Source organism: Bombus affinis, chromosome 4 (genome assembly GCF_024516045.1).
Source record: "Bombus affinis isolate iyBomAffi1 chromosome 4, iyBomAffi1.2, whole genome shotgun sequence".
In the NCBI taxonomy this organism is placed as follows: domain Eukaryota; kingdom Metazoa; phylum Arthropoda; class Insecta; order Hymenoptera; family Apidae; genus Bombus; species Bombus affinis.
In genome coordinates this window covers 153,803-178,572 of record NC_066347.1, presented here as the reverse complement: position 1 = coordinate 178,572, position 24,770 = coordinate 153,803, and the positions used below count along the sequence as shown (strand labels likewise).

Genomic DNA, 24,770 nt, shown 5'->3' with positions numbered 1-24,770 from the left:
CAAATTTACTTTTCAATATGTGAGTCAAATATAAAGGTATTAAATATAACGTGTACATACTTATTTTGAAAGTTGTAATTTTGTTAAATTTTTTTGTTGGAAATAATGGTTCATAATCAATATTCATTTAAACAGTCTTCTGTAACAGATGAATAAATGAATGAATGAAATGACATATCGTATTTGTACTTTGTGATATCGACCCACCGACGTCTTGCTGTTTTACTGACAGTATTAAGAACTCTTGTATTTTCCGCTTCCTCGTATTTGACAGTCGAGGTCTAAGTATGCAAATAAGAACTACTTCTTTATTATGTTATTAGCCCAGATACAAACACCAAAAGGGAAACAGCACCTCAACATGCCTAGCATCTCCCCTACGGCGATGGACTAAGTATCAAAGGATCTGTATCACTGAACTTGGTCTCTTATTCTTCGGAATCTCGCGTGCGTTTCTATTTTCAGAGTTACCATTGTTAAATATCTCATACATAATATATACATACAGTTCTTAATTGCATTTCCTTTCGGCAATGTACGACAAGAGATTAATAGAAATTGTAGGTTTAGTGGTTATGAACAATAGGTTATAACAATGAGTAGCGGAAAGGACTACTGCTTGCAATTATTGGATGGCACAGTAGTAAGAACACCCGCATGCAGTAAAAAGCACGCATTTGTTAAGTTACTTTTAGTTATTACTAATAGCTCAATGCCAAAGATGCAGTTGCACAAACTTTTTCGCGAACTGTATGAACCTGCTGTCGCAGAAATCGTCTTCTCTTATTACGTGGAAACTACAGCCGATCGTCATATGCCCTAGTCTCCCCGTCCTCGAAGATTTCTGCATAGTTGATCCGGTATACGATACAAATCTTAGGCGTCAATAAGCCATGCTTCGCGCCTATTACTAGGCACACCGCCGTACCTGCACTGTAAGTTCGGCGTAAAAGCGTCTTATCGCGGACCAGGTTAAATGTACGATGAAAGCACCTCATAGTTAAAAGATTGCAAACCCGTAACGCCCGTGAGAAATAATTCTGCGCCGGTACGAACACGCGACATGATAACTTACTCTAAATAAATGATGAAAAATTATGAAAAGTAGTTTAACTCAGTCAGTATTATAACTCATAATTATAACTCAACTAGTAAGTAACTCATTGAGTATCGATATTGATAATATCGATATTTTATTCCCGATATTATATCGATACTCTGAGTATCTATCAATACATATCGATAAAATTTAAATGTATCGGCATCGCTAATACATAGGTCTGAAAACTCCTACGCTGGGGTTGGTTCCAGATTTGAGGACAGAAAGTTTCTTGTATTGTCCATCGCACACAAGGCGCTAATGTTGAATAGCTAAAACAATTTCAATAAAGTACCTTGTGGTAGAAGTAATTTTTTATAATTTTTATAATATTTTATGAATAAGTATACATTATTTATTCATAAACAATTCTATGTATGGTTAAATTTCGTTTTAGGGGAAACAAAATATGGCCTTGTATACTCTATTGTTTTGACTACTCTGCCGTAACGTTGTTAGTGGCGGATTGCAGAAACACATCTCCCACCGCGGGAGTTTCAAAACCAATCGTTCAATATGGTTCGATCGTGGGCACGATCATATAAACAGGTATCCATACATGGTAGGAAAATCGTACAAAAATTGACTCGTGTTCAGTCGTGAAAGATCAACATGAAAGGTCAACAAAATTCGCGTTTTTATTCGCGAGACAGACAGAGATGGATAAAGTACCCTAGTCTGAAATATTCATAGCATGTCACGCATACGCAAAACAAGAACTTTCTTGTCTTCCATGCTGATTTTCCATAACTAGTCAAGACTCAATGTTCGAACAGTTTCCCTAGGCATTGGTATACGAGTGTCGAGATTGTAGATCGTTGTGTTTGTGGGCAGTATGTATAGATTTCCTTTAAACCTTTATGAAAAATGTTATTTGACAAATCGATTCATATAATAATAATAAGGCCATATTTTGCTACTCTATGATGTTGCAATAAACAACAAAATTTACCGTCTAAGCGGTTATCGCGTTAATGAAAGTTATACAATACGCTTACAATACATAACTTTTGAATTAGTGCGAATGGATTCCCAAACTTGAAACCGCTATATTTTGTCTGTATTCATCGAGTACTACGTAACAAAAAATATAGAATAAATTAAAAAAGGAACGATTTTCAAAGGGAAAGTTTATTCAATTATAAAACTCTATTAATTAGCAATGTTGTAAATTGGAATCTCGATTTATTTAATGCTGCCGAAGCGATGGCAGGATGCATAAAACTTGTGCCAAGTTTAAAAGCCATTTAATATTTATTTACCATATTCGTATAATACATACAAATGTTATTGCTACAATAAAATATTTTTCTTTTGACCTATAATCTTTCGTTTGATTTATAAATTATTCGCACATACATATATAATTTATTTTAAATACCTTTTATTTTACAAAACAAAGAATATTATCAGTTTTATAATGAGAACGTTTGTAATATCGAGACCGCATATTTGAAACGCAGTGTTGTTCTGTACAGTTTCGTTCAACCAGTTTAAATATAAGTCTACTCGGCAATATACGCCTGGCCAATTAGGACGAGCACAACCTTTTCCCCATGAAATTATTCCAACTTGCGTACCATTGCATAAAAGTGGACCACCGCTATCACCCTGAAATTTATTTCTTTTACGAAAAGGATATCTAGGTATAAAATAAATTTGAATTTAAATTGTTACAAACTTGACAAGCATCTCGTCCACCTTGTAATACGCCTGCGCATAAATGCAACTTACTATCTACTCCTGAAACTGGACATTTTTCCGGCGGAATCAAAGGTAATTGGACACTACGAAGGTAAGTACCAGACCCTCTCTAAATAAAATTATTTGGCTGTACTAGAATATTTGTTATTCCTTATTAATTTAATGAAATCTTTTATTAGCCCGTTTCCTGTAAGCATTCAAGTTCAAGTTTAAAAGCAGGTTTTTAAATTCAAATTCAAAATAAAAATCATCTTTCTAAATTGAAATGCGTTATCACAAACAAGTTAGAAGTTCTTCTATTCCGGTCGATTTATTATTCTCTGTCGAAGTTAGAATTATACCGTAGGGTCTATATTCAGAAACGAAATTCGGAATATGAACAATAGGAAAAAGTCATAGGAAGAAGGAAAGAACTATAAAATACAATACAATAAACAAAGTAAGTAGAAAAACACAGAATAGGATGAGAGCATATGTAGAAAAGAAAATAAAATTGGAAGTAAACTTCATTTTTTTCTGTTCAAAGGAACATTTTAGATTTCTACTATACGATCTATATTTACTCTGTATTCTTTCATGTACTCTATTCTATATTCATGCTTCAAGCACTTGTGGATTTTCCACGCTTCATACAATGCAAGTTTAAACAGAATGTCTCTACGCTTGTCGATCAATAAAACAATTTTTGTAGATGACAGTAAATAATTATATGCGATTAACTACGTACATTGGATCCAGGAATGTGTCGTCCCCAGCCAGTCACAGTGCAGGGGTCGGTGTACCTTTGGAAAATGTTTGCGTCATAAGCAAGAGGAAGGGTGACGTATTTCACGTATGAGTTAATACGAAAGGGGTTCCGAAGCTGGATATAAAAATAAACACAACAGTAGAATGAAAATGATATTTCTCATAAATTTCATGTCTTTGTATTTTGTTTCATTTTTCCTTTTTCGTGTTGTTTTATTTCATTCTTTATTCTCTATTTTTTATACATTTTATGAACTACTACAGAGAGCTTACTGAAGTTAGATATAAAAGAGAATTTTGAAAACAGAGTAAGAAACTATTGATCTCATTTGGCTGATCTTCCTTTCATTCGTTACTTTTTCTTTTCTTTTCTCTTAAATTTGTTTTATTTATCTTATATGTAATTATTATTGCATATAATTTACGTACGTATATATACACCAATTTACATAAAAGGATTTTATTATTGAAGATATATATGTATATATATATGTCGGAGATGAAGGGGACACCGGGGCCTTCTAAGGATCTAAGGATAGAAACCGATAAAGATATTTTGTCTATTCTAAGGATACAGAATAAGTGAAGTTTTACTGACGATACTGTGTCTGAGGAAAGCTAGGGGTAGATGTGTCTAAGGACACGAGATCATTGGATTTGTTGATGACAATTTTGGTTAGGAAAGTGAGGACAGTAGACACCGCTTCCGATTGGATAATAATAAGATTGGTGGACCAGGAAGGGTTTTATCCGCCCCCGAGAGAAAGTTGCTAACGAAAGATACCGAACGAGGAAAACCAACTTTCCCGTGTCAACCCGTAGTAAACAATAAATGTAAAACTTAAACACTTAAAATAAAAGATACTTGTTTGGTCTGAAGGACCTTAACTATGAAAAATGCCAAGACCCATGGTGGGTCTTCAAGACTATTGAGAATACGCGCCAAGGATGTGTAGATATCTGGGTACCATCTTGCCCGCGGTGTGAGGCCTGGTCTCTAATGTGGATTGACGTTACACATTTCCACAGTACATATTCAGTTAGCCCGAGGATCCGCTATAAATCTTAGGATTTAGTTAACTAAGGTTCTTTAAACGGACAAACAGTCTTAGTCTTAGCAGCCCCTAAATCTATCACCAACTACGAGAAGATACGGGAAATCTTCTTTTCTCATGTACGACGCTTCCTGCTAGAAACTCTCTCAAGGGTGATTAGCATCCTTTTCTAACAACCAACATAGAAATCGACCAATTAACAGCAACGTTAATTTCCCTCACTTTCCGAACGAAGACTTTTCTCCACGAATCCAATGACCTCGTGCCCTTAGACGCACCCCATCATAGTTTTCCTCTGCAGCATCATCGTGACGGAAAGTCATTCTCTCTCGTGAGGTCTCATTAGCGAGTTACATAGCGTCTTTACGCTCGGTGAATATTCTACGTTTAGTAATACTCGTACCGTAGATAAACAAGTTGAGTATAGCTTGGACTTTGGAAGAAAGCACATTTTGTTATCCCGTTGACTGCAGATTCGTTATTGAACCTAGGATCATTGTCATTAGCATCTCGAGTATCTAATTACCACGGTTGTCAAATTCTGTAATACTCATATTTGTACTAGTAAATGTCTTCTCTATTGCATAACAACAATGCCTAATCGAAGTGAAGATTCGTTTCACGCCCCTAACCCTAATCATAATGCGAACGGTTTGGCGTTAAGATTAGAGTTAGGGTTAAGGGCGTGAAACGAATCCCTATTGGCATTAGACGTGATCATTATGCAATAGAGGAGATATTTACTAGTGCAAATATGATTATGACAGAATTTGACAAGTAATCGCGATAATTAGATACTCGAGAAGCTAATGACAATGATCCTAGGCTCGATAACGAATCCGCGGTCAACGGGATGACGAACTCTACTCTTCTTTAGCGTCTAAGTTGTACTCAATGTTAATGCATGGAGCAATCACTATGTATAAGAATGACAGTTCAATCGTTGATGAGATCGTACAACAGAGTGACTCTCTGTCACGGTGACGCTGTCGAGGAAAACTATGATGGGTGTGTCTAAGGGCACGAGATCATCGGATTCGCAGAGAAAAGTCTTCGTTCTAAGGGTGAGGGAAATTGACGTTGCTGTTAATTGGTCAATTTCCATGTTGGTGGTGTTAGAGAAGGATGTTAGGCGTCCTTGGGGAAAGTTGCTAGCGGGAAGCGTCGTTCGTGGAAGGTTAGATTTCTCTTATCTTCTCGTAGTTGGGACACAGACTATTTGTCTATTTGAAGGACTTTGTATAACTGAAATTTAATATTCGTAACGGGTCCTCGGCCAGCTAAACATATACTGTGAAGATGCGTTGGCATCTGGCAATCATCTTACTCGAAGAATAGAGTCTGCGTGTGGCGAGCCACGGGACAGAAATCGTTGAAATGTTTACCGTCCCAAGTATTTCTTTTTAAGGAGAGCTATAGAGTTACTTCGTGCCTTTGTTAGACAAAACGTTCATCCCTTGACAGCGGCTACGTTCGGCGACTGGTTGTCGCCTCGAGCCCAAGCTCACTATCATAAATCTCGAACAATCGGAGTGACATTTGTTTAATCTAAATTACGACATTAAGGTATTCCCGAGAATCCAAGGAGAGGTTCCGGTGTTCTACCATCTCCGACATATATATATATATATATATGAAAATGAAACAGTCAATTCTACAATTAGTCAAAGATCTCGACTTGGATTCTTTTTTCTTTCTTTTTATTCTTTTCATAGAATTTTCAGCCGCGTGTAAAATTTATATACATATAAATACATATATATTTCTGCAGCTAAAAGCTGAGAAAATCACAAAACAAAATAAAACAAAAATCATCTGTAATAGCTCAAATTGTTTCCAAATTTTAACTTTATACTTTATTTTTTCTTTTCCTTCTAACCTTTTGCAATTTTTATATACGTATATGTATGTACAACATTCTACACCTTTGAATCGGTGAAGTTTTGTCGATAAAGATGATTGCAAGATTGATCTTGAGCACGATCTTCAAGATTAATTTTTTTATTGCGTCGTATAATACCCATCGCGAGGAACAAAAGTCTGAAAGGAACCATTGGCTGTAAATGGACTTCATAGAAAATGATAAAAAAAATGTTATTATTGCTGAAACCGATCTTAATTATGTAAATTTTACACATTTAGTAAAGCATGTAATCGATATTATCATTTGTTTGTTTGCTGATGCATATTGATATTACAATTATGCGGAAATCAAATGTTTCGATGCGTTTCGTACTTCTGACGAGTAAAATATAATATGAGAATGTAGAAAAGTCCAATTCTGATGTAATTCCCGGAGTATCCAGCGACGATAGTTTCTTCTACCAGCGCGGGTGGGCAGTTTGCTGGTGAGTGCCGAAGAGTGCAGACGTGTGTCCAGTGCCCTGTGAAGTTCACAAAACTACACGTGACGCCCATCTGTCGAAAGCGAATCCAACAAACCTAGCTAGGTGTTCACACAGCCTCTCGACTAGTTTTTTCATATTGAATTAACTAGCTCGATGATGGCCCAAACATCCCAAACAGGCTCTCCGGAGCTAAGTTATAACACCGCCGTTCTTCCTCCCCCGTGGCAAAGGGGCAATGCATCTCTCTTTGCAAACGACCAGCACATGAAAAAACGCAAGCTGGAAACAATCAAGACAAATGTGAACAAGAGTCAAACTAAACCACCAGCTAGCCAAGTGACCACCTACAACAGGTTCTCAATACTTGAGACTACAGAAGACTCCATGAACACAACCGAAACGGTAAATAATCTACATGCCCAAAGAATTCCCCCTCTCCCGCCAATATTCATTGACGTCATCGACATTCAAACAATGATAAAGTCCATCAGCAAAGAGGACTACAAGTTAAAAATTAATAATAACCACGTAAAAATTCTGCCGACCAACCCAGAGGCCTATAGAAAATTAACTAAGTTGCTAAAAACCTTGAATGCAAACTTCCACGCATATCAACTCAAACAAGAAAGACCTTTTCGAGTGGTACTACGCAACATCCACCACTCGGCTAACTTAAACGAACTGAAGTTCGAATTCCTAAAACTTAGCCATGAAGTAACAAACATCAGCAACATAAGACATAGAATCTCGAAAAACCCGCTATCCTTATTCTTCATCGATTTAAAACGAAGTCTAATAACAAGCAAATTTATAACATAAATTGACTAATGAACTCAGTAGTAAAAATCGAATCTCCTTTAATAAAAAAAGAGATAGTACAATGTAAAAGGTGCCAAAGGTAACCGCAGTCACACGCAGGAAAACTGCAACCATAATTTCCGCTGCGTTAAATGTGCAGGTACACACTGATCATTGCACTAAATCACTAGAAGCCCCAGTGAAGAGCATCCACTGTCAAGGAGACCATCCTGCGAACTATAAAGGTTGCACAGCCTACAAAACCTTGTACACAAACAAGTATCCTAAACCTGGAGCCAAAGAGATAACCAACCAAATACCCAGTCCTCAAAAATTCACTACTACTTCAATCTCCTATGCCCAAGCAGTGCAAGGAAATCAAAATAACCCGAAAATCCTTAGGGACTATTCTCAAAATAGTGTTCTCAATCCACAAAACATAGACAACTTCTCTAGACTCGAAAAATTAATCGAAAAACAATTAGAACAAATTGATAACTTACTATCATTATTAACACTCATCATGGATAAATTAATACGTCCCGGCGCAAAATAAAACCAAGACGCATAGCTCTTTGGAATGCCAACGGTTTAGCTCAACACAAATTCGAACTAGAACTCTTCTTAAAACAACAGCAAATCGACGTAATGCCCATATCTGAAACTCACTTCACCGACAAAAATTATCTGAAAATAAACGGTTATAACTTCTACCATACCCAATATCCCAGTGGAAAGCCAGCATTAAGCATTACGAGCTTAAATCATTGCAGAAGGATTACCTCCAGGCTGCAAACGTAGCGATAGAAGATTGCCATGGTACAATCACCACTTCAGCAGTATATTGTCCTCCTAGACACCTCATTTTTAAAGAAGACTTCTATAACTTCCTTGATGCTCTGGGCAATAGACTCACAGCTGGAGGAGACTATAACGCCAAACATACCCAATGGGGCAGCAGACTTATCACAGTAAGAGACAAAAATCTCTTGAATAGCATAAACACCAAAAATGTCAACTACCTCACCACATACGAACCCACATACTCGTCCACTGACACTAAGAAAATACCTGATTTACTCGACTTCTTTATAACTAAAAATATCTCGCCAAGATATGTCCAAATCAACTCCTCGGCGGAACTCTCTTCTGACCATTCCCCCGTTATAGCAACAATTAGCTCAACAGTTATCGAAAATCCACCTAATGGCTTTATTAATCAACTCACCAACTGGCAGCTCTTTAGAGAAGTCTTTAGTCATTCAATATCAGCCTTAATTTCCCTAAAAACAAACGAAGATGTCGAAACGCTCCTTTGTCAAAACTATTCGAGCAGATGCTAACGAATCGACTTCTTCCACTTCTAGAGGATTTGAAAACACTGCCAGATCATCAATTCGGTTTTTGGAAGCAACATTCTATAACAGAGCAAATCTATCGCATAACACATAATATCAGCCAAAGCCTAGAAAAGAAAAAATATTGCTCAGCGGTATTCCTAGACATTCAACAGGCATTCGACAAAGTATGGCATGAACGGCTTCTATTCAAACTGAAGAAAATTCTACCACACACCTACTACTCCATCCTAAAGTCCTACGTAACCAATAGACAATTCATGTTTAAATACTTAGACGCCACAACCACAACATTTCAATAGAAGCCAAGGTAGTGTCCTCGGACCCCTGCTGTTCTCCATCTACACTGCCGATTTACCAACTTTAACAGAGATAACCATAGCGACATTTGCTGATGATAACGCTATTAGCATCCCACGCAAACCCGATAATTGCATCCTCCACTCTATGGAAAAGTGGTTCCATAAATGGGGCTTCAAAATTAACGAAAATAGATCCACACATGTAACCTTCACGCTACGAAAACAAAGCTGCCCTCGGGTGATCATTAACAATATAACAATTCCTAACAAGGATTCAGTCAGATATCTGGGCATGACTCTGGATAGGAGTCTCTCAACTCAAGGCTAAACTTAACAAATTCTACTGGTTCATTGGCCGACGTTCCAACTTAAGCACGCAGAGCAAAATTACGCTCTATAAGACCATGATAAAACTTGTCTGGACCTACGGAATCCAAATATGGGGAACAGCAAGTAATTCCAACATTGAAATATTTCAACGCTTCCAATCGAAAACACTAAGATCCCTGATAGATGCACCCTGGTATGTTACCAACGAAGCAATACATCGCAACCTCAAGATACTCACAGTCAAAGAAGAAATAGTAAAATGTAGTAATAGATATATCATAAGAGTGAACAACCATCGAAACCCCCTAATTACTAAATTACTTAATTACTAATTACAGATCCGCGGACTAAGAAAACACTATCCTTTAGACCTAAACGTTAGATTCAGCTAGAAATAAACATATTATAAATAATTAGTCATGTCAATGCGCCACGTTAGAGAAACTTACTCAAAATTCTCAATGCGAGAATTGATTGTAAAATACTTGTAAATGAAAAAAAAAAAATTTTTTTTCTCGTGGTTGCAATATTAATGTGCGTTAGCAAACAGATAAATGATAACACACTTTACTGAAAATATAAAACTTACGAAATTAAAATCGGTTTTGGTAATAATAACGTCCTTTTACCACTTTACACGAGAGCGATTCATTTGCAATCCATGATTCCTTTTAGGCTTCTGTTCCTCGCAATGAGTACTATATGACGCGATAAAAAAGATTTGGAAACCATGCTCGAGGTCAATCTTGCAGTCAACTTTTTTTAACAATCTTCATTTTGGATATCCATCGATCCAAAAGTGCAGAATGCGTTTACGGTGACCAAGATCAAATATTTCTTTATACTATAAATATATATTCTTATATATATATTCTTTATTCAATTTCAATCAAAATATTCTCCGAACATGAAAGGAAACGAAAAATAATCATCGGTTATATCTACATATATTTAGAGTGTAAATACATATGTAAGTACGTAGATATATACATATATACGAATGTATGTATATATATATATATATATATATATAGTTGGTTCAGGATATATATTCTACCACATGTCCAAATTGGACAAATTGTGAATGAAAAGAAATAAATAAATAAAAATGAAGGATATTTCATATTAACTTCAACCTCTTCTTTGTTCTCTCTTTTTTTTTCATTTCTTTCATTTATTTTATTTTTTCACACAGAGTTTATATATACACATAATAATCACCCTGAACAATCCAATATCGTGATGCATGTTCGAGAATCTAAAGTTCGTGTGCGGTAATATTCTGTCTATCAATTCCATCTGTATGGAACTCCAGCTTGGAAAGTACACATAAGTGGCTCCGGCGATCGCGTAGAATCGACGTGGACTTTCAGGTATCCAATTGCCGTCGAACGTCGGTCTATACGAATGATTTAATCGAATCAGTTCTAAGTTGCACGTCATATTCTTACATGGTTCACTCTTTTCATCGCATTACATCTTTTCCTTTCTTTTCTTCCTAACGCACACATATGAACTTTCGCGTAGAACAATAACAATAGATCAATTAATTTTGTAGGATCATCACGGGCGGCCACTGATTCCTTGTTTCCAAAGTGGAGAGAAAGCTGATTTCACACGGAAAGATAATAAACGCTTTTCGAAATTTCATGGAAATTTGATGAGTCGATTACAAAGATAGTGACGAATGATTAGTGCACTTACATTGTCAGTTTCCGTTTCTTTTCTTTCTTGTTTTTGCGATTTTTGTCTTTTTTTTTTTTTTTTTTTGTTCTAAGTTTGGGTTGTTAAACGTTAATAAGATCTATATAACGCCGCTAACCCTTTCACTGCTATGGTCGCTACTGTCGTTGGTATACGCTACTACGTATGCTGATCGGTGTAAAATAGTACCATGAAAAAGTAAATTTTGTATGGAACTTGAAATCTTTGGTTATTAATTATCGATCCGTTAGTTGAATTATTTGCAATTTAACCCTTAAAAGCTGTCATCGAAAGAAATCACGTTAATATTGTACTATCGTAGGTGAAATTTTACAGTAATATACTATATATATGTATGTGTGTACATACTTTTCATTTTACAAATCAATAAAGTCGAACGAATGCAATTAAACATTTTATTATTATTTGATATTAGACGAAAAGTAGAAAAGTCGTTTGCAGCGTGGAACTGAACAATTATTACAGAACTATAATATTAAGTGATACTCGCATGACAACCTTTAAGTGTTAATATTAATTCATAACTTACGAATTTTTTATTTCACTGCTGAATCTATAAGTATATTAAAGTGCTCCTGTTCCTTATTAGCTACAATACGTGTATTTTCATCAGGAACTGATTGTATTTGAATTTTTGTACAAGTACTTATTAAATTGTAAATTGGCTTTTCAATGAAAAAAGAAATATTTCTTAATCGAAGGTAACTTAACTCAGTTAACAGTTTTATGGTCGAGTAATTAATTATTCGATCCGTATGTGCAATTTTATCGATTTTTTGTTCAAATTGGATTTTCAGCAATGCTTCTGCTATAGACTCATTCAAAATATAGACATTTTACCTAGATTAGATTGTACATTTAGCGATTTAAAGGTTAACAATCGCAGCAGTTCGCAACGCAGTTGCAAAGGTTAAAACAGCGATCTAATGATAAAATTGACTTTGCTACAGCTAGTTCAATTGGCTGATCAATGCTATTTGTCCGGTCATAGATGTCATCATTTATATACTATGATTCATCTTTTCATTTAATTATGTATCTCATTTCTTTCCAAACATATCTATAATACGAATATATGTATATTATATACATATGCAACGTTAGACTTTAAAGGATTAACTTTAACGGGATTGCTGGCTTATATGCAACAAAACAAAGAACGTTTGTGGTCTTCGAATATTAGTAAATAATGATTAATACTAATAAGCAGAAACTGCAGTAAATTGCAAAGGTAAAGAAGTAAACGAAAGACAACGAAGTAATAATCGAAATTCGTAATTAAACAGCCTAAAATTAAGTAATGTAACTGAAATCTACCTTCAACTACTCTGGTCACCTATAGCTAGATACTACAGCCGATATTAGGAAGGGAACAAGCTCTTAAGGTTTTGAGAAATAAACCGTAGATTATGAAATTTTGCAAAGAACCAAACACATACCTAATATTATATAACAATCGATAATTTTGAAATAATTATAAGAATGAAAAAAGTAGATACTTAATTCTAAAGTCGACAAAGGAAAAGGATAATTTTAATAATGCGATATAAAGGCGCTAAAAATTCATATTCAATTATTCTCGATAATGAACTTCTTAATTTTTCAGTACGAAACCTATAGAATAGGTAGAATAGGCCTTTATCTTCCACTAATATTTCAATATCGAAGCTGTCCCCTTATTGCTTCAAATCCTTCAATTATCCATAATAATCCATCCAAACTATACGTGCATATAATGATAAAAATAAAACGATAAAATCTTTCATTCATAGATTTTCCATATATTTTCTATAGATTTTTAATTCATTCTTTTCATCTGATGCTTGATTAGATGTAAAAGACACGGACTAGTTATAAATAGCCTTGAATCAGTTAATTTTAAACGAGCTATAGAGGATCTCTGATATCCTTAAAATTAACGTGTTATATCTATTACATTTGGGGATCTTAAAAGCAGCATACGTATCTATGATAGCAATGAAAGCGCTACGAGCGAAGAATGCTCTATGACCGTAAAATGGTAGCATAAAGATACGCGAGAGATATAGTAAATCCTTTCCTTCGACCCATGTCTCATCTACCTACGGTTTTAATAAAAAAATAACTATTGACAGCATTTAACATGCCTTTGGTTTCGATAAACTGTTATAACTAATCTTTATAAAATCGTCGGTACGTCAAGCTTTGAAAGGAAATCGATTCTACGTTCTCGTTTCTATGGCTTTCAGCAGGCCAACTTTACCTTTACGTATCTATACAAGTACATTGTATATATACGAGATGCACGATGTAACATTGCGTGATCAAAGAATGTGAAATGAACTAAGTGTTTTACAATCGAGCGTGTTTTCATAAACAGAATTTCATTAATACGAAGATCATAATACGTAGAAGTCGATTTTATATGTTAAAAAGCAAGATAGCGTTACTTAGATTAATTACCGGATACATAAGGTTGGAACTACTGCTTACGTGGTTTAGGTATATTGGATTGTAATATACGCATGTCGTAGATGTATAATTTATATTTTGCGAATAAAGTCTATTTTTTATACTGTTTCTCGATATAAAGAGTAATTTATAGATTTAAAGGCGATTATCATTAATTAATGTTCTTGCCATTTATTACAATGGTAGAACATATATTTTATAGTATCCGTTGTTAAAATGATTTTGAAGATAAAGTTTTCTGTAGTAATTTTTTTCGTCATATAAATAATAACAATATATATATATATATATAATATAGTATATATAATAACAATATAATAACATATGAATGTTATTTAAAATATAAATGTATACATCGTAACAATATAAATAATAACAAATAATCTATTTCCATTAGTTAAAATCTACTACTACGAAACATCCGGCAAAATGGAAATTTTATCATTTTCTTTGCTTTCTTCATTCAGTTCCAAATATCTAAATAATTGTTTCGCATCAGCTTGTGGATACACCTAAATAGTACAACTATACACCAGAAAAATATGAATATATCAGATTTTTTGCTTTTTGCAATTATGTACATATATATTTACACTTAAAAATGTACAAGCGTTTTTGATAATGTTGTATTTTTCTTTTATCGAGATAGAAACAAGCAATTTTAATTGACTATTTTTCAGTATTAAAAAGGAAGAAACATAGAGGCTCGAATTATTTAAATATACTTGAAAGCTGAAAAACATTCTAGATAGAATATTTTAATTAAAGAGAGGACTAATAGCGTACGAGTTATTATGGATACTCATTAATAAATTTTAATGAATAATATTCTGAAATCTACAAAATAAATCTAAACTCTTTAAATAATATAATATTATAGATATGTATACAATTGTAATTCGTTAACGAGAAATTTTTTTGATTTCATTAATGAAATACTTTTAAATATCTTAGCGTAGAGTAAAGTTGGACAAAAAGACATTTCATATGTTACAATTCAATATACGAACTTCCCAATTCATCTCTTTTTCATTATTAACTCAAGAAGTACAATTAAAAAAAGTAATTAGCCTTGACCATCAGCAATTTCTACGATCAATTAAATGACTGAAAATTAGTCCCTAATTATTCTCAGAAATTTATAAATAGTCTCGGTGTATATGTATAGCGTGTATTCATTTATCATGTAGTCACTTTTCAAAGCACCAATGAGAATTCGTTGAATCGTCAAAAACATTGCAACGTTTCACTAATCGAATATATTTATTAATCTGTCGGTTAAGATATCCAGTACTGACGATACTTTGCTACCATTTTAGGGATAAGAGCCATAGACTGTATACATACCTACATACGTATGTGTCGCAGTCTTACAATTAGAACGCACCTGACCATGCAATGCGCGGCGGACAAAACGAATCTCGGTGCTATGTAAGTACCTCCGCAGACATGACTAAAGTGTCGCCGTTGGACCGAGACCTATGAGAAATTGACATTGAAAATTCGGTTTCGTCATCAGCGAACCTTTACTTCTTACCGATAGAACCCGGATACTTACAACGTACACTCCAATCGTCTCCGAAAAAATTCCTTATCCTAACGTACATTTATGCATTTATAAGAAATTTGAAGATGCAAAATGCACTAAATTAATATGCAAAAATATATAAAATATCCAAAGCATAGAATATTTTCTAGAATATTTAACAGGTAAAACAATTTCTTACTCATGTCCCACTTTTTTAATTATATTCGTATAAGTATGAACTTGCATAAATATATTATACATCCACAATTCTTTTATTAGGTTGTTCGAAATGTTCGCAATATCATAACACGATGTAAGTCAAGATTTTAGGAATTTCGATTTAATCACGCATTTCAACTCATACAAGTATTGTCCCATTAGTTCCATAGTTAACGAAGCTATGCCTTTATTCTTTGCCTGAATACACTTTTATCATTTAAAAAATGAAATAAATCAGAACAATAAAAGTAGAACACTATGTTGTGGAAAATGATAATGAATTGACTTACACCAATATAATTCTCAGTCTTCCAATAGATACATTCTAATACTATGTTATCTATAGTATGTATATATTTGATAAAATTCTTTATCGAAGAGAAAAATCCTGCATTCATCGATATATCGATCAAGAAGAGGCAAAATATATTAGACTTTAGTTGAAAACATATATTCACAAAATATAGCACCATTCGCTTATCATATATTTTAGGCTTTAGAAAATTGCTTGATTTCCAAGAAATTGAATTCTCTATAAACCTAAAAATATTACCCGGAGCAACCAAATTTAGCACAAACGGAAAATAAAACGACGGATATACATTCAACCTTATAAAGTAATATTCCATAATAATCCTGTAAGAACAGATTGTCATAAAACTTCTTTGAAATTTTGTTGTCAACTTCACGAACAATTTATATAATATAATAGAAAATTCAAAGAGATACTGCTCTTAATCGAACATTAAATGTAATCGTTAAAGAGAAATATTTAAAAAATATAGTTCATTAGAAACCGTTTTTTAACAAGAATAGATTATAGTAAAAAGCATCGAACCTCAGCTAGAAAATAAGCTAATTCGGAGCAATTAAGAACACCTGAACGTCGTTTATTTTAGTTTTCACAAAAATTTTTAATACGTTGTAACTTGAAAGAATTCATTATCAAAAGAGACGAACAGCCTTCTTGAAAAATAATCGAGGCCACTCAGTAGATAGTAAAATGTCATATAAAACAGAATAGTACATAAACATTCAACAAAATGCTAATTACTTTTTTTTTTTTATTACTTTTTTTATGCATCTCGCTATCAATTTTCGAACAACCTAAGACTTTCAGAATTAATCGAAGAACCGTTTGCTACAGAGACGAATGAAAATGAAAGATATAATAAATAATTTAGGTGCGTATACTATCTATTAAAGTGAGAAGAACACTATTATTAATAAATTGCAAACTTTTATGCATTCATAGGAAATGTGAAGATACAAAAATACGTAGAATGCACATGACGCGTAAATATATATAAAATTACAATATTTAGTAAATAAAACTCTGCACATAGATTCCACCTCTTTAATTATATTCATAAAAATATGCATTTGCATAAGTATCTGCGTCCTAATTATATTATCAATATAATTGTACATAGGTTTGCAAATTAATCTTGAAAGAGATATTAGATCCGGTTATAGATGAAGATTGTTTCGACGAGAATTGGTACATTTAATTCGTAGGAAGAAACTCTAAACTCTGAACATTTTGAAATATTCTTTATCGACTTATCTCATCAGTGTTCGTTTCAAGGCAAATTTTATCCTAGTTTTCTATTTAATATGATAAGTATTCCTCTACAAGTATATGTTCAACTTGAACGAAGATTACGTATATTTTAGAATAGAATTGTGACTATTCTGGAAATGATGAATTTATATCGAATTTTGTTCCCGTTTCCAGGGTTAACTTGGTCATCGGCACCTATTTACGTACATATGTAAGTCAACAAAACACTTTCTCCTTATTTATACGAATTGTAACTCCGATTAAGTATTCTTCTCGTCAATTTTCACGGATAAGATTGTTCCAAGATTAATTTGTACCTATATCGATCAAATACTTCTTACTTTCATACTGACTTTCTTACTTTTAGATAGATACTATACGCTCCTAAATTATTATTTAACCCCCCTTTTCAAATCACCATTAGTATATTCTTCTCCCTACTTTTACCTTGATCAATTCCGTTAATAGGAAACAGTTTAAATACGTACATATTTTCTACTATTCTCTATGAATTTTAGTAAAATCGCGAGGAATAATAATTCTTACCATGTTATCGAGACATGAAAAGATTTCGTAAATAGATATTTTGCTGGCGCTATTTTCTATCTGTATCTTTCCTATTTTTGTATTTTGGAGACGATTAGAGCATGACTCGCGTATCCGCAGTTTTAAATAATATTTAGGAATCTTCACGGGCGCATTTCACCTACGAGAAACGGATAATTTCTTATGCTCGTGATTTCTCCGCCGACTATCCTCACGGCTACTTTTCTCGTCGGACTGATCAACGCTTTATCATCGCTCGATGGAATCTCGTTCATAATTACAATCACCGCTTGGAAAGAAGATATCAATGCGAATAGCAACAACATTTTCATCGTTTGTCAACGATATTCTATCGGCCTGAATTTGCCGGTTTCTTCGCTTTTTTTTCGCTACTCATTGTCAACCGCCTTTTGTCTTCCGTTTTGCGTCTTTCAGAGTGATAAATTAAGAAGGTAATAAAAAGTATGATTGATTTAGTTTCTGAAAGGCTAAAGTGCACAATACAAAATCTTTAGTTACACATCCACGGAGACGTTCTATTGTATCGGGTTGTTTGGAAAATTCATAACAAAATCTAAGAATTTCGGGGTAGTACTTACATATGCCTATATTATACCCTGGGAAAGTGTTTCCTTTTTTTTAACTGACGCTTTTTATTGACCAATTTAATATCCAATTTGCAATAATATTTATTAAGTAGCTTTTTATAAAAGCGCACAATAAACGATTGTTTTCAAATAAAAACTGACAAAAAAAAGCTACGGATTTTCAAAACAATCGTTTAGGGACTAATATAATATCGTAATAGCGATAGAAACCTTCTTTGTAAGATGATCAAACCTAATGTTATAACTATATCCAGATTAAAAGCAAAATTTTGTTTTAACATGTAATACTATATATTTTGATTATAGAACACTCGAAGAAATACGGTTCGTGTGAATACGGTTCGTTTGTTACGAATATATTAACTCGTTCACGTTCCTAAGTAATAGAAAATCGAATAATAAGCATTTACGTCTATACAAGTACGAAGTAAATAATTAATATCTTGAGTTTAATCAATTTTGTACAAAATGTAACTAATAAGTGAATGACATAAAAGCATCGTTTGAATTATATTACCGAATCATTTTAAAAATAAGTACCATTATTATTTTCAATACACGCTATGACTTAAAAGTATGTAGACACTTGTTTAGTTTTACGAAATTATGCATAAATTGTACTATAATTTTACATCTTCTCCGTAATCATCATATTTACGTATAATAAAAATATTGTGACGCGATTAATTTAATTTTTAACATATAGTGCGTAATGATAAAATTAACTTGCGTAATTGTAAAATTATTCGTTACTTGGCAAGCTTTTTATCTTTAGATTCTCGGATTTCTGTGAATTATAAGCTAGATCAAGAATGTTCTTTCAGATTTTTCGAATAGAATAATTTTCGAGATTAATCCAAATAATGATATTTAAATAATAAATATTGTATATATATACAGTATATTATATATATAATATATACTATATTATTACTGTATCTATTATTTATTGAAATTATTTTGGTCAAATTAAAAAAAATTTTAGTGTAAATTAACCAAAGTTTGAATACTTACAATGAATATTTACATAGTGTATATTATGTGTTGTTCTACACATATTCGTTTGAACAAATTGTAACTAACTAATCTTGATCTGTTTCAAATCTTTCATGTTACATTTTTAATAGGCGAGGCATTTTATATTGCAAGTAATATTTAAGTCTCTTTAATTTGATATAACATTTTAAATGCCCTGCAAATAGACGCATAATTTTATAAATTATTCATATAAATTTAGATCTCATCATCATAGATGTAAAAATTTTACTCTCCTAAAAATCTATAAATTTAAAGCAAGGACTATTCTGATTTTTACATATATGTATTTTACGTTTAAATCATGTCGTAAGCATTGTGCAACCAACTCTGAAAATGGTCTTCATTATTCATGTTAAATTCCTTTTCGGTTGACTCATAATCAGTTGTATAATGAGCAGAGCTGTTTCGCGTTCGTCAGCGTCTCCATCGCATTGTATCGGCACGGTGCCGTAGCTAGTAGCTATTCGCGCGCCTCTTGAGATCAGGGACAATCAAGTAGCCGTGAGGCTCGAAAAGATTAACTCTTTATGTATAATTATAACGCTACGATATGTTGCCCGATACGTCGAAAGTACCTATCACTTGCTAAAGTACTCTTACCATTATGAATATAACAGTCCCCTCCCCCCCCTCTCCACTCATAGCACTTGTTCCCTCTTTCTTTTTTTTCTGTCGCTTTATCTGTATCTATCTGTCACTTTCACTCCCTCTTCTCGTTCTTCTTTTCCACAGAACGCGTTAAACTGAAAAAAAGAAGAGAAGAAAAAGGGGAACGGAAGCGTTTTAGAATCGTGCACACGTGGCATGTCCCGGAAAGCCGTCGTATACACAACTTTATTGATCGACACGACGTGCAGAACACGGTGCGTAGGCAAGGAAATTCTATAATTACACATGTTGTTTTTCCGTTCTTGTTCAGGATGGCCATTTATAGACTATTTGTCGCGCTGACAAAATGGCTAAACCTTCCCCTGTGATAAAATAAAACGTTTCCTCTCTTTCTTTCGTGCTTTCCCCTCTTTCGTTAAAAATAGGACCTGCTATGGGATTAGCGCAATGGGACGCGTCGCGCAACGAACGAGTTTTGTTCTTAAGGGACCATCCTACGTGTGCACGTATTTTATCAAGTTATCTATACACGGTTAATTATAACGTGCAATATAACTATGCGGGAAGTCCGACAAAGTGAGATTAAAATAAGTATCAGAAATTCGCATTCCTTTGCTTCGGCATGATTAGGCAATTACGATAATATAATTAATTTAGTTCGTTTGCATTTAGCCGTTTTAATAACAAATAAATAATTTATTAATTATTACCATTATTTATTTGTTCTATATAAAAGATTGTCTAAGATTTTAGTTATTTTAAATAACAAATAAAAGATTTCGATAATAACAGATCATGATCTCGTATATCTACTGATATGTCTCTATTTAAAATAAGAAAAAAGAAAGAAAAAGGGAGAAAATACCAATTTGATTAAATATTCATAATATTCATCTTTTATAGAAGTTGTATTAGAATTGAAAAAATAATTGCACTCTATGTACATATGTATCTATACAGTATATGTAGATCGACAAAGTGCACAACTTTGGCCTGTACTAAACTTTTTCAGGTGAAACAAATGTATGTAAAATTTATACTAATAATATTACATAGTAATAGTCGTACACATATAATGGTTCTTACAATGTCTATTATTACTGTATAATGTACTATACATAGAGGTATAATGTATATTGTAGTTTTATTGCACGGTATAACTAAACGTATGTAACTAGCTTTACATTAATGATTTTTATTCGTGAGTTTCATCAAAAAGCGCGAGGAACAAGCGATTAAACGAAGAAAACATTAATAGCAGAATAAACGAATATCATAGTCAAATACGACCAATTATATCATTATACTGATAACAAGGTACAACAGTCTTAATTTCTGATTTGTAAATAGGATGCCAGTTTCCATACCGGTATACATACTTAGCGTCTGTTAGCAAACACACGTAAGTACATACGTATATAATTTTCGTTTCATATATAAATATGTAAGATATTTAAAAACAAAATGTTCACATGCACACATACAAAGCTCGTATGTACCATACCTATTTAACTTATAATATTTTTTTTATACATACATATATACGATATGTATATGAAATATATAGGTAATTCTTCGTCCTTACTTATTATTAGTACATAAATTAGCTTTATGACGAGTACATACATGATACTACAACTAGGAATATAAAAACGTTAAATAATCGATCACAATGTTCATCTTTGGTTATGCATGTCGACAAAAAAACAATGACAAGAAAATAATGAGTTTAATGGTAATAATAGTTACACACTATAGATATTCAATTCTTCTGTTTGTTCGTATTAAATCGTTTTTAGTATTTCGGAAATCGAAATATCAATTTAATAAAAGAAAAATTCACATATTTAAATAACAGACGTTAAAATTAGAAGTATTAAACTATATACGATAAATGCTTTAACATTTGTTTGAAACGATAACTATACGATTACATTCCTTAATTTCGAACAAGAAATTCGATTTACGAATTGACATTCATTATACCGTGTTCGATCGTTATAATAGACCGATCGAATGAACGGATTTGTCCATCGCGTCCCGTCGCAATGATCACCGAATAGCGATAGATAACTCTCTTTAATTTATCGATAAAACAATAAGTACATCCGTATATATCTATTTTCTCGCCGATCTGATAAATTCTTCTCGATGGTTCAGTACGAAATCGATTTAATTCGATATCGTATCAACGTAGTTAAAAAATCTGAAATCGTGGATACTGATATACGCAGAGAGATTTCGAACGATGGTAAACGGATCCATGTTGCGTGGTCGACGTTACGAGAAGAAGAAAAACAAGAAAAACAAAACAAAGAAGAAAAAGAGAAGGGGAGAAGAAGAGGAGGAGGAGAAGAAGAAGAAGAAGAAAAAGAAGGACAAGAAGGAGAAAAAGAAGAAGAAGAAAAAGGACGAAAAAGCAGAAAGAGAAGAAGGAAAATGCGCCCGTGCGTATATGCCTATCTCTTTTTTTCATCTTTCTCTTTTTAGAAAAAATCACTGTTAACCGGCGAATTGCTATTCACTACGTGTTATCTCGTTTTCTTTCTCCCTATTGCCGTTTCATTGGTCTCATTTCTAACTCTTGCGAGCCGAAACAGACCAGAAAAACGAACGGAATTCTTCCTTGGAATTCGACAATATTTTCGCGAAATAGATAACGATTGATACAAGCGACAATCGAAAATAGTTGCACGAAGAAGCCGCGTCTATATGAGTTTATAAAATTTCTGCAAGACAATAAAATCGCTGCCCCCGTGTATTTCGGTATAATCAAGGAAGACATTGTGATTGTTCGTTCTTTATATACACACATATATACAAATATATGTGTGTGTATATGTATATAATATATATTCCCCCCTCCCTCCCACAAATTCTCCCTTCTTTCTCCACTTGTGTTTACTCTCCGTTTACGTATATTACACATTTTTTTTTTTACTTTTTCCTGTGTTTTTTTTTTCTTCTTCTTTGTTTAATTTCTTTCTTTTTCTCTTGTTTTAATTATCCTATAGCAATTGACTTTTATTAAGGAATGATCTTGTGCATCGCGCAGAGTATGCACAGTAATGTAGCTAGAGGCCACCCTCGCGCGATATTTGGTGCTGAGGACTCGGCGATCGGCGCGGGTATAATTTGCACTGGAACAACGAATTAAAAAAACAAATATCACGTTAGAAACACAGAATGTGCGAACTTGAACGATAGTAAAACTGTCCAGGTTGTCAAAAAAACTAAATCGTGATTTTCTATAGAAATTTTATACATTTACGTTTTTGATAAATTAAACGATTGTTTCATAAATTATATAGATTTTTTGCACTGTTTCGTTTGTGTAGCCTTCCTAATTTTGATTTTGAATACTTTGGTCAAATGCCACTCCGTAATTCAAGTAATATAGTTCGTGTTAAAATTTAATAAACGATGAATTTATTGCTTGAAATATTTGACAACTAGTGGTAATTATATACCCCAATTCAAAAGTCTTATAATACATTTTATCTATCGTAAAGTTTCAATATTTAATATAGATAATGAACTTTAAATTATATCCCTTTCATAGTATATATTTTAATACATTAACAATCTTTATATATATATATCAAATTCTTTTTTTGCCATATAAAATATAGAATTAAATGACATTCCTCGATATCTTTAAACAATTCTAAAACTTTTTCGTTTCAAAGCAAACATAATAACTGTAAATGAAATATAATGTTACGAAAGAAGCGATTTGAGAACGTGAAAAAATAGTCCACTGGACCAGATAATAGAAAAACGAAAAGTTTTTATACAAAAAATACATTGCATACTTGCAATTATTTTTTTACAAGAAATTATAGGATGCCAGATACTAGAAAAATACGAGAAATTTTAAATAGGAATTTCGTCTTCTAAATTAACATAGCGTACGACTGATGTGAATGGCGAAAAGATGTGATAAATCTGTTTCTTTTAACTCTCTGACATCCATGTAACTAGCTAAAAACACGTATTTTAATATAAAACAGCCAAAAAACGGAGTAACCAGATAGATTGAGAATATAAGTGTTTTGAAAGTAGAAGATAAATATACAATGTTTCGTAAGAAATGAATAATATGAATTTTGTTATTACGATAGTTTAAAACAATTTATATTAATCTACATAACTAACGTTGCAATCATTGATCACATTATGTCGTTCACTTGGGAATTGCCATTTGTTTGGAATCTATGAATCTATTGCAAAGTACATGTTTTTCAAATGAAATCTGTTTTATCAAAAATAAAATACTCTTACGTGTTTGATAATACGTTAGAAGAACGATTTTAAGATTGAAAGTAAACAATTTTTCCTCGCGATTTGTATCGTTACAAATTATTGACAGATTATATAAATTACTGAAACGGAAATACAGTTCCTTCTTCGCAAGAGAACATTAAATATATAATACAGGAATTATAATATATATAGGAAGTCTATTTTTATTATATCATGATAAGATATATTACTCTGCATCTAAACTATTTTCGATATCACAGTTTAATAATGTTCGCTCTAATATATTACATATAGTTTATTGAAAGCTGTATTTCATTTTCAGCATAATAAATTGACTTAATGATAGCAATGACAAAAAAATAGAAAAGTTAACAAGAACACGCTTAAGCACACTGCTTATCCCATATCTTCCGTCATTACTTTTCTTTGATTACATTATTTCCGTTTTCAATACCACATTTATCTTTACATTCTA

General features: G+C 32.8%; 1 protein-coding gene across 2 annotated transcripts in view; it reads right to left on the bottom strand.

The window, feature by feature from the left end:
• Positions 1 to 2,589: 2,589 nt before the first annotated feature.
• The window catches only part of LOC126915232 (uncharacterized), a 56,806-nt gene continuing 34,625 nt past the window's right edge, over positions 2,590 to 24,770 (bottom strand). The window contains exon 6 of one of the 2 annotated variants that reach the window (XM_050719706.1): positions 2,590 to 2,710. In XM_050719706.1, coding sequence (XP_050575663.1) covers positions 2,706 to 2,710 — 5 coding nt within the window. In that variant the 3' untranslated portion in view covers positions 2,590 to 2,705. Of the gene's footprint in view, positions 2,711 to 18,697; positions 23,170 to 24,770 lie in introns of those variants that run through there. The other variant, XM_050719704.1, reaches the window with a different exon arrangement.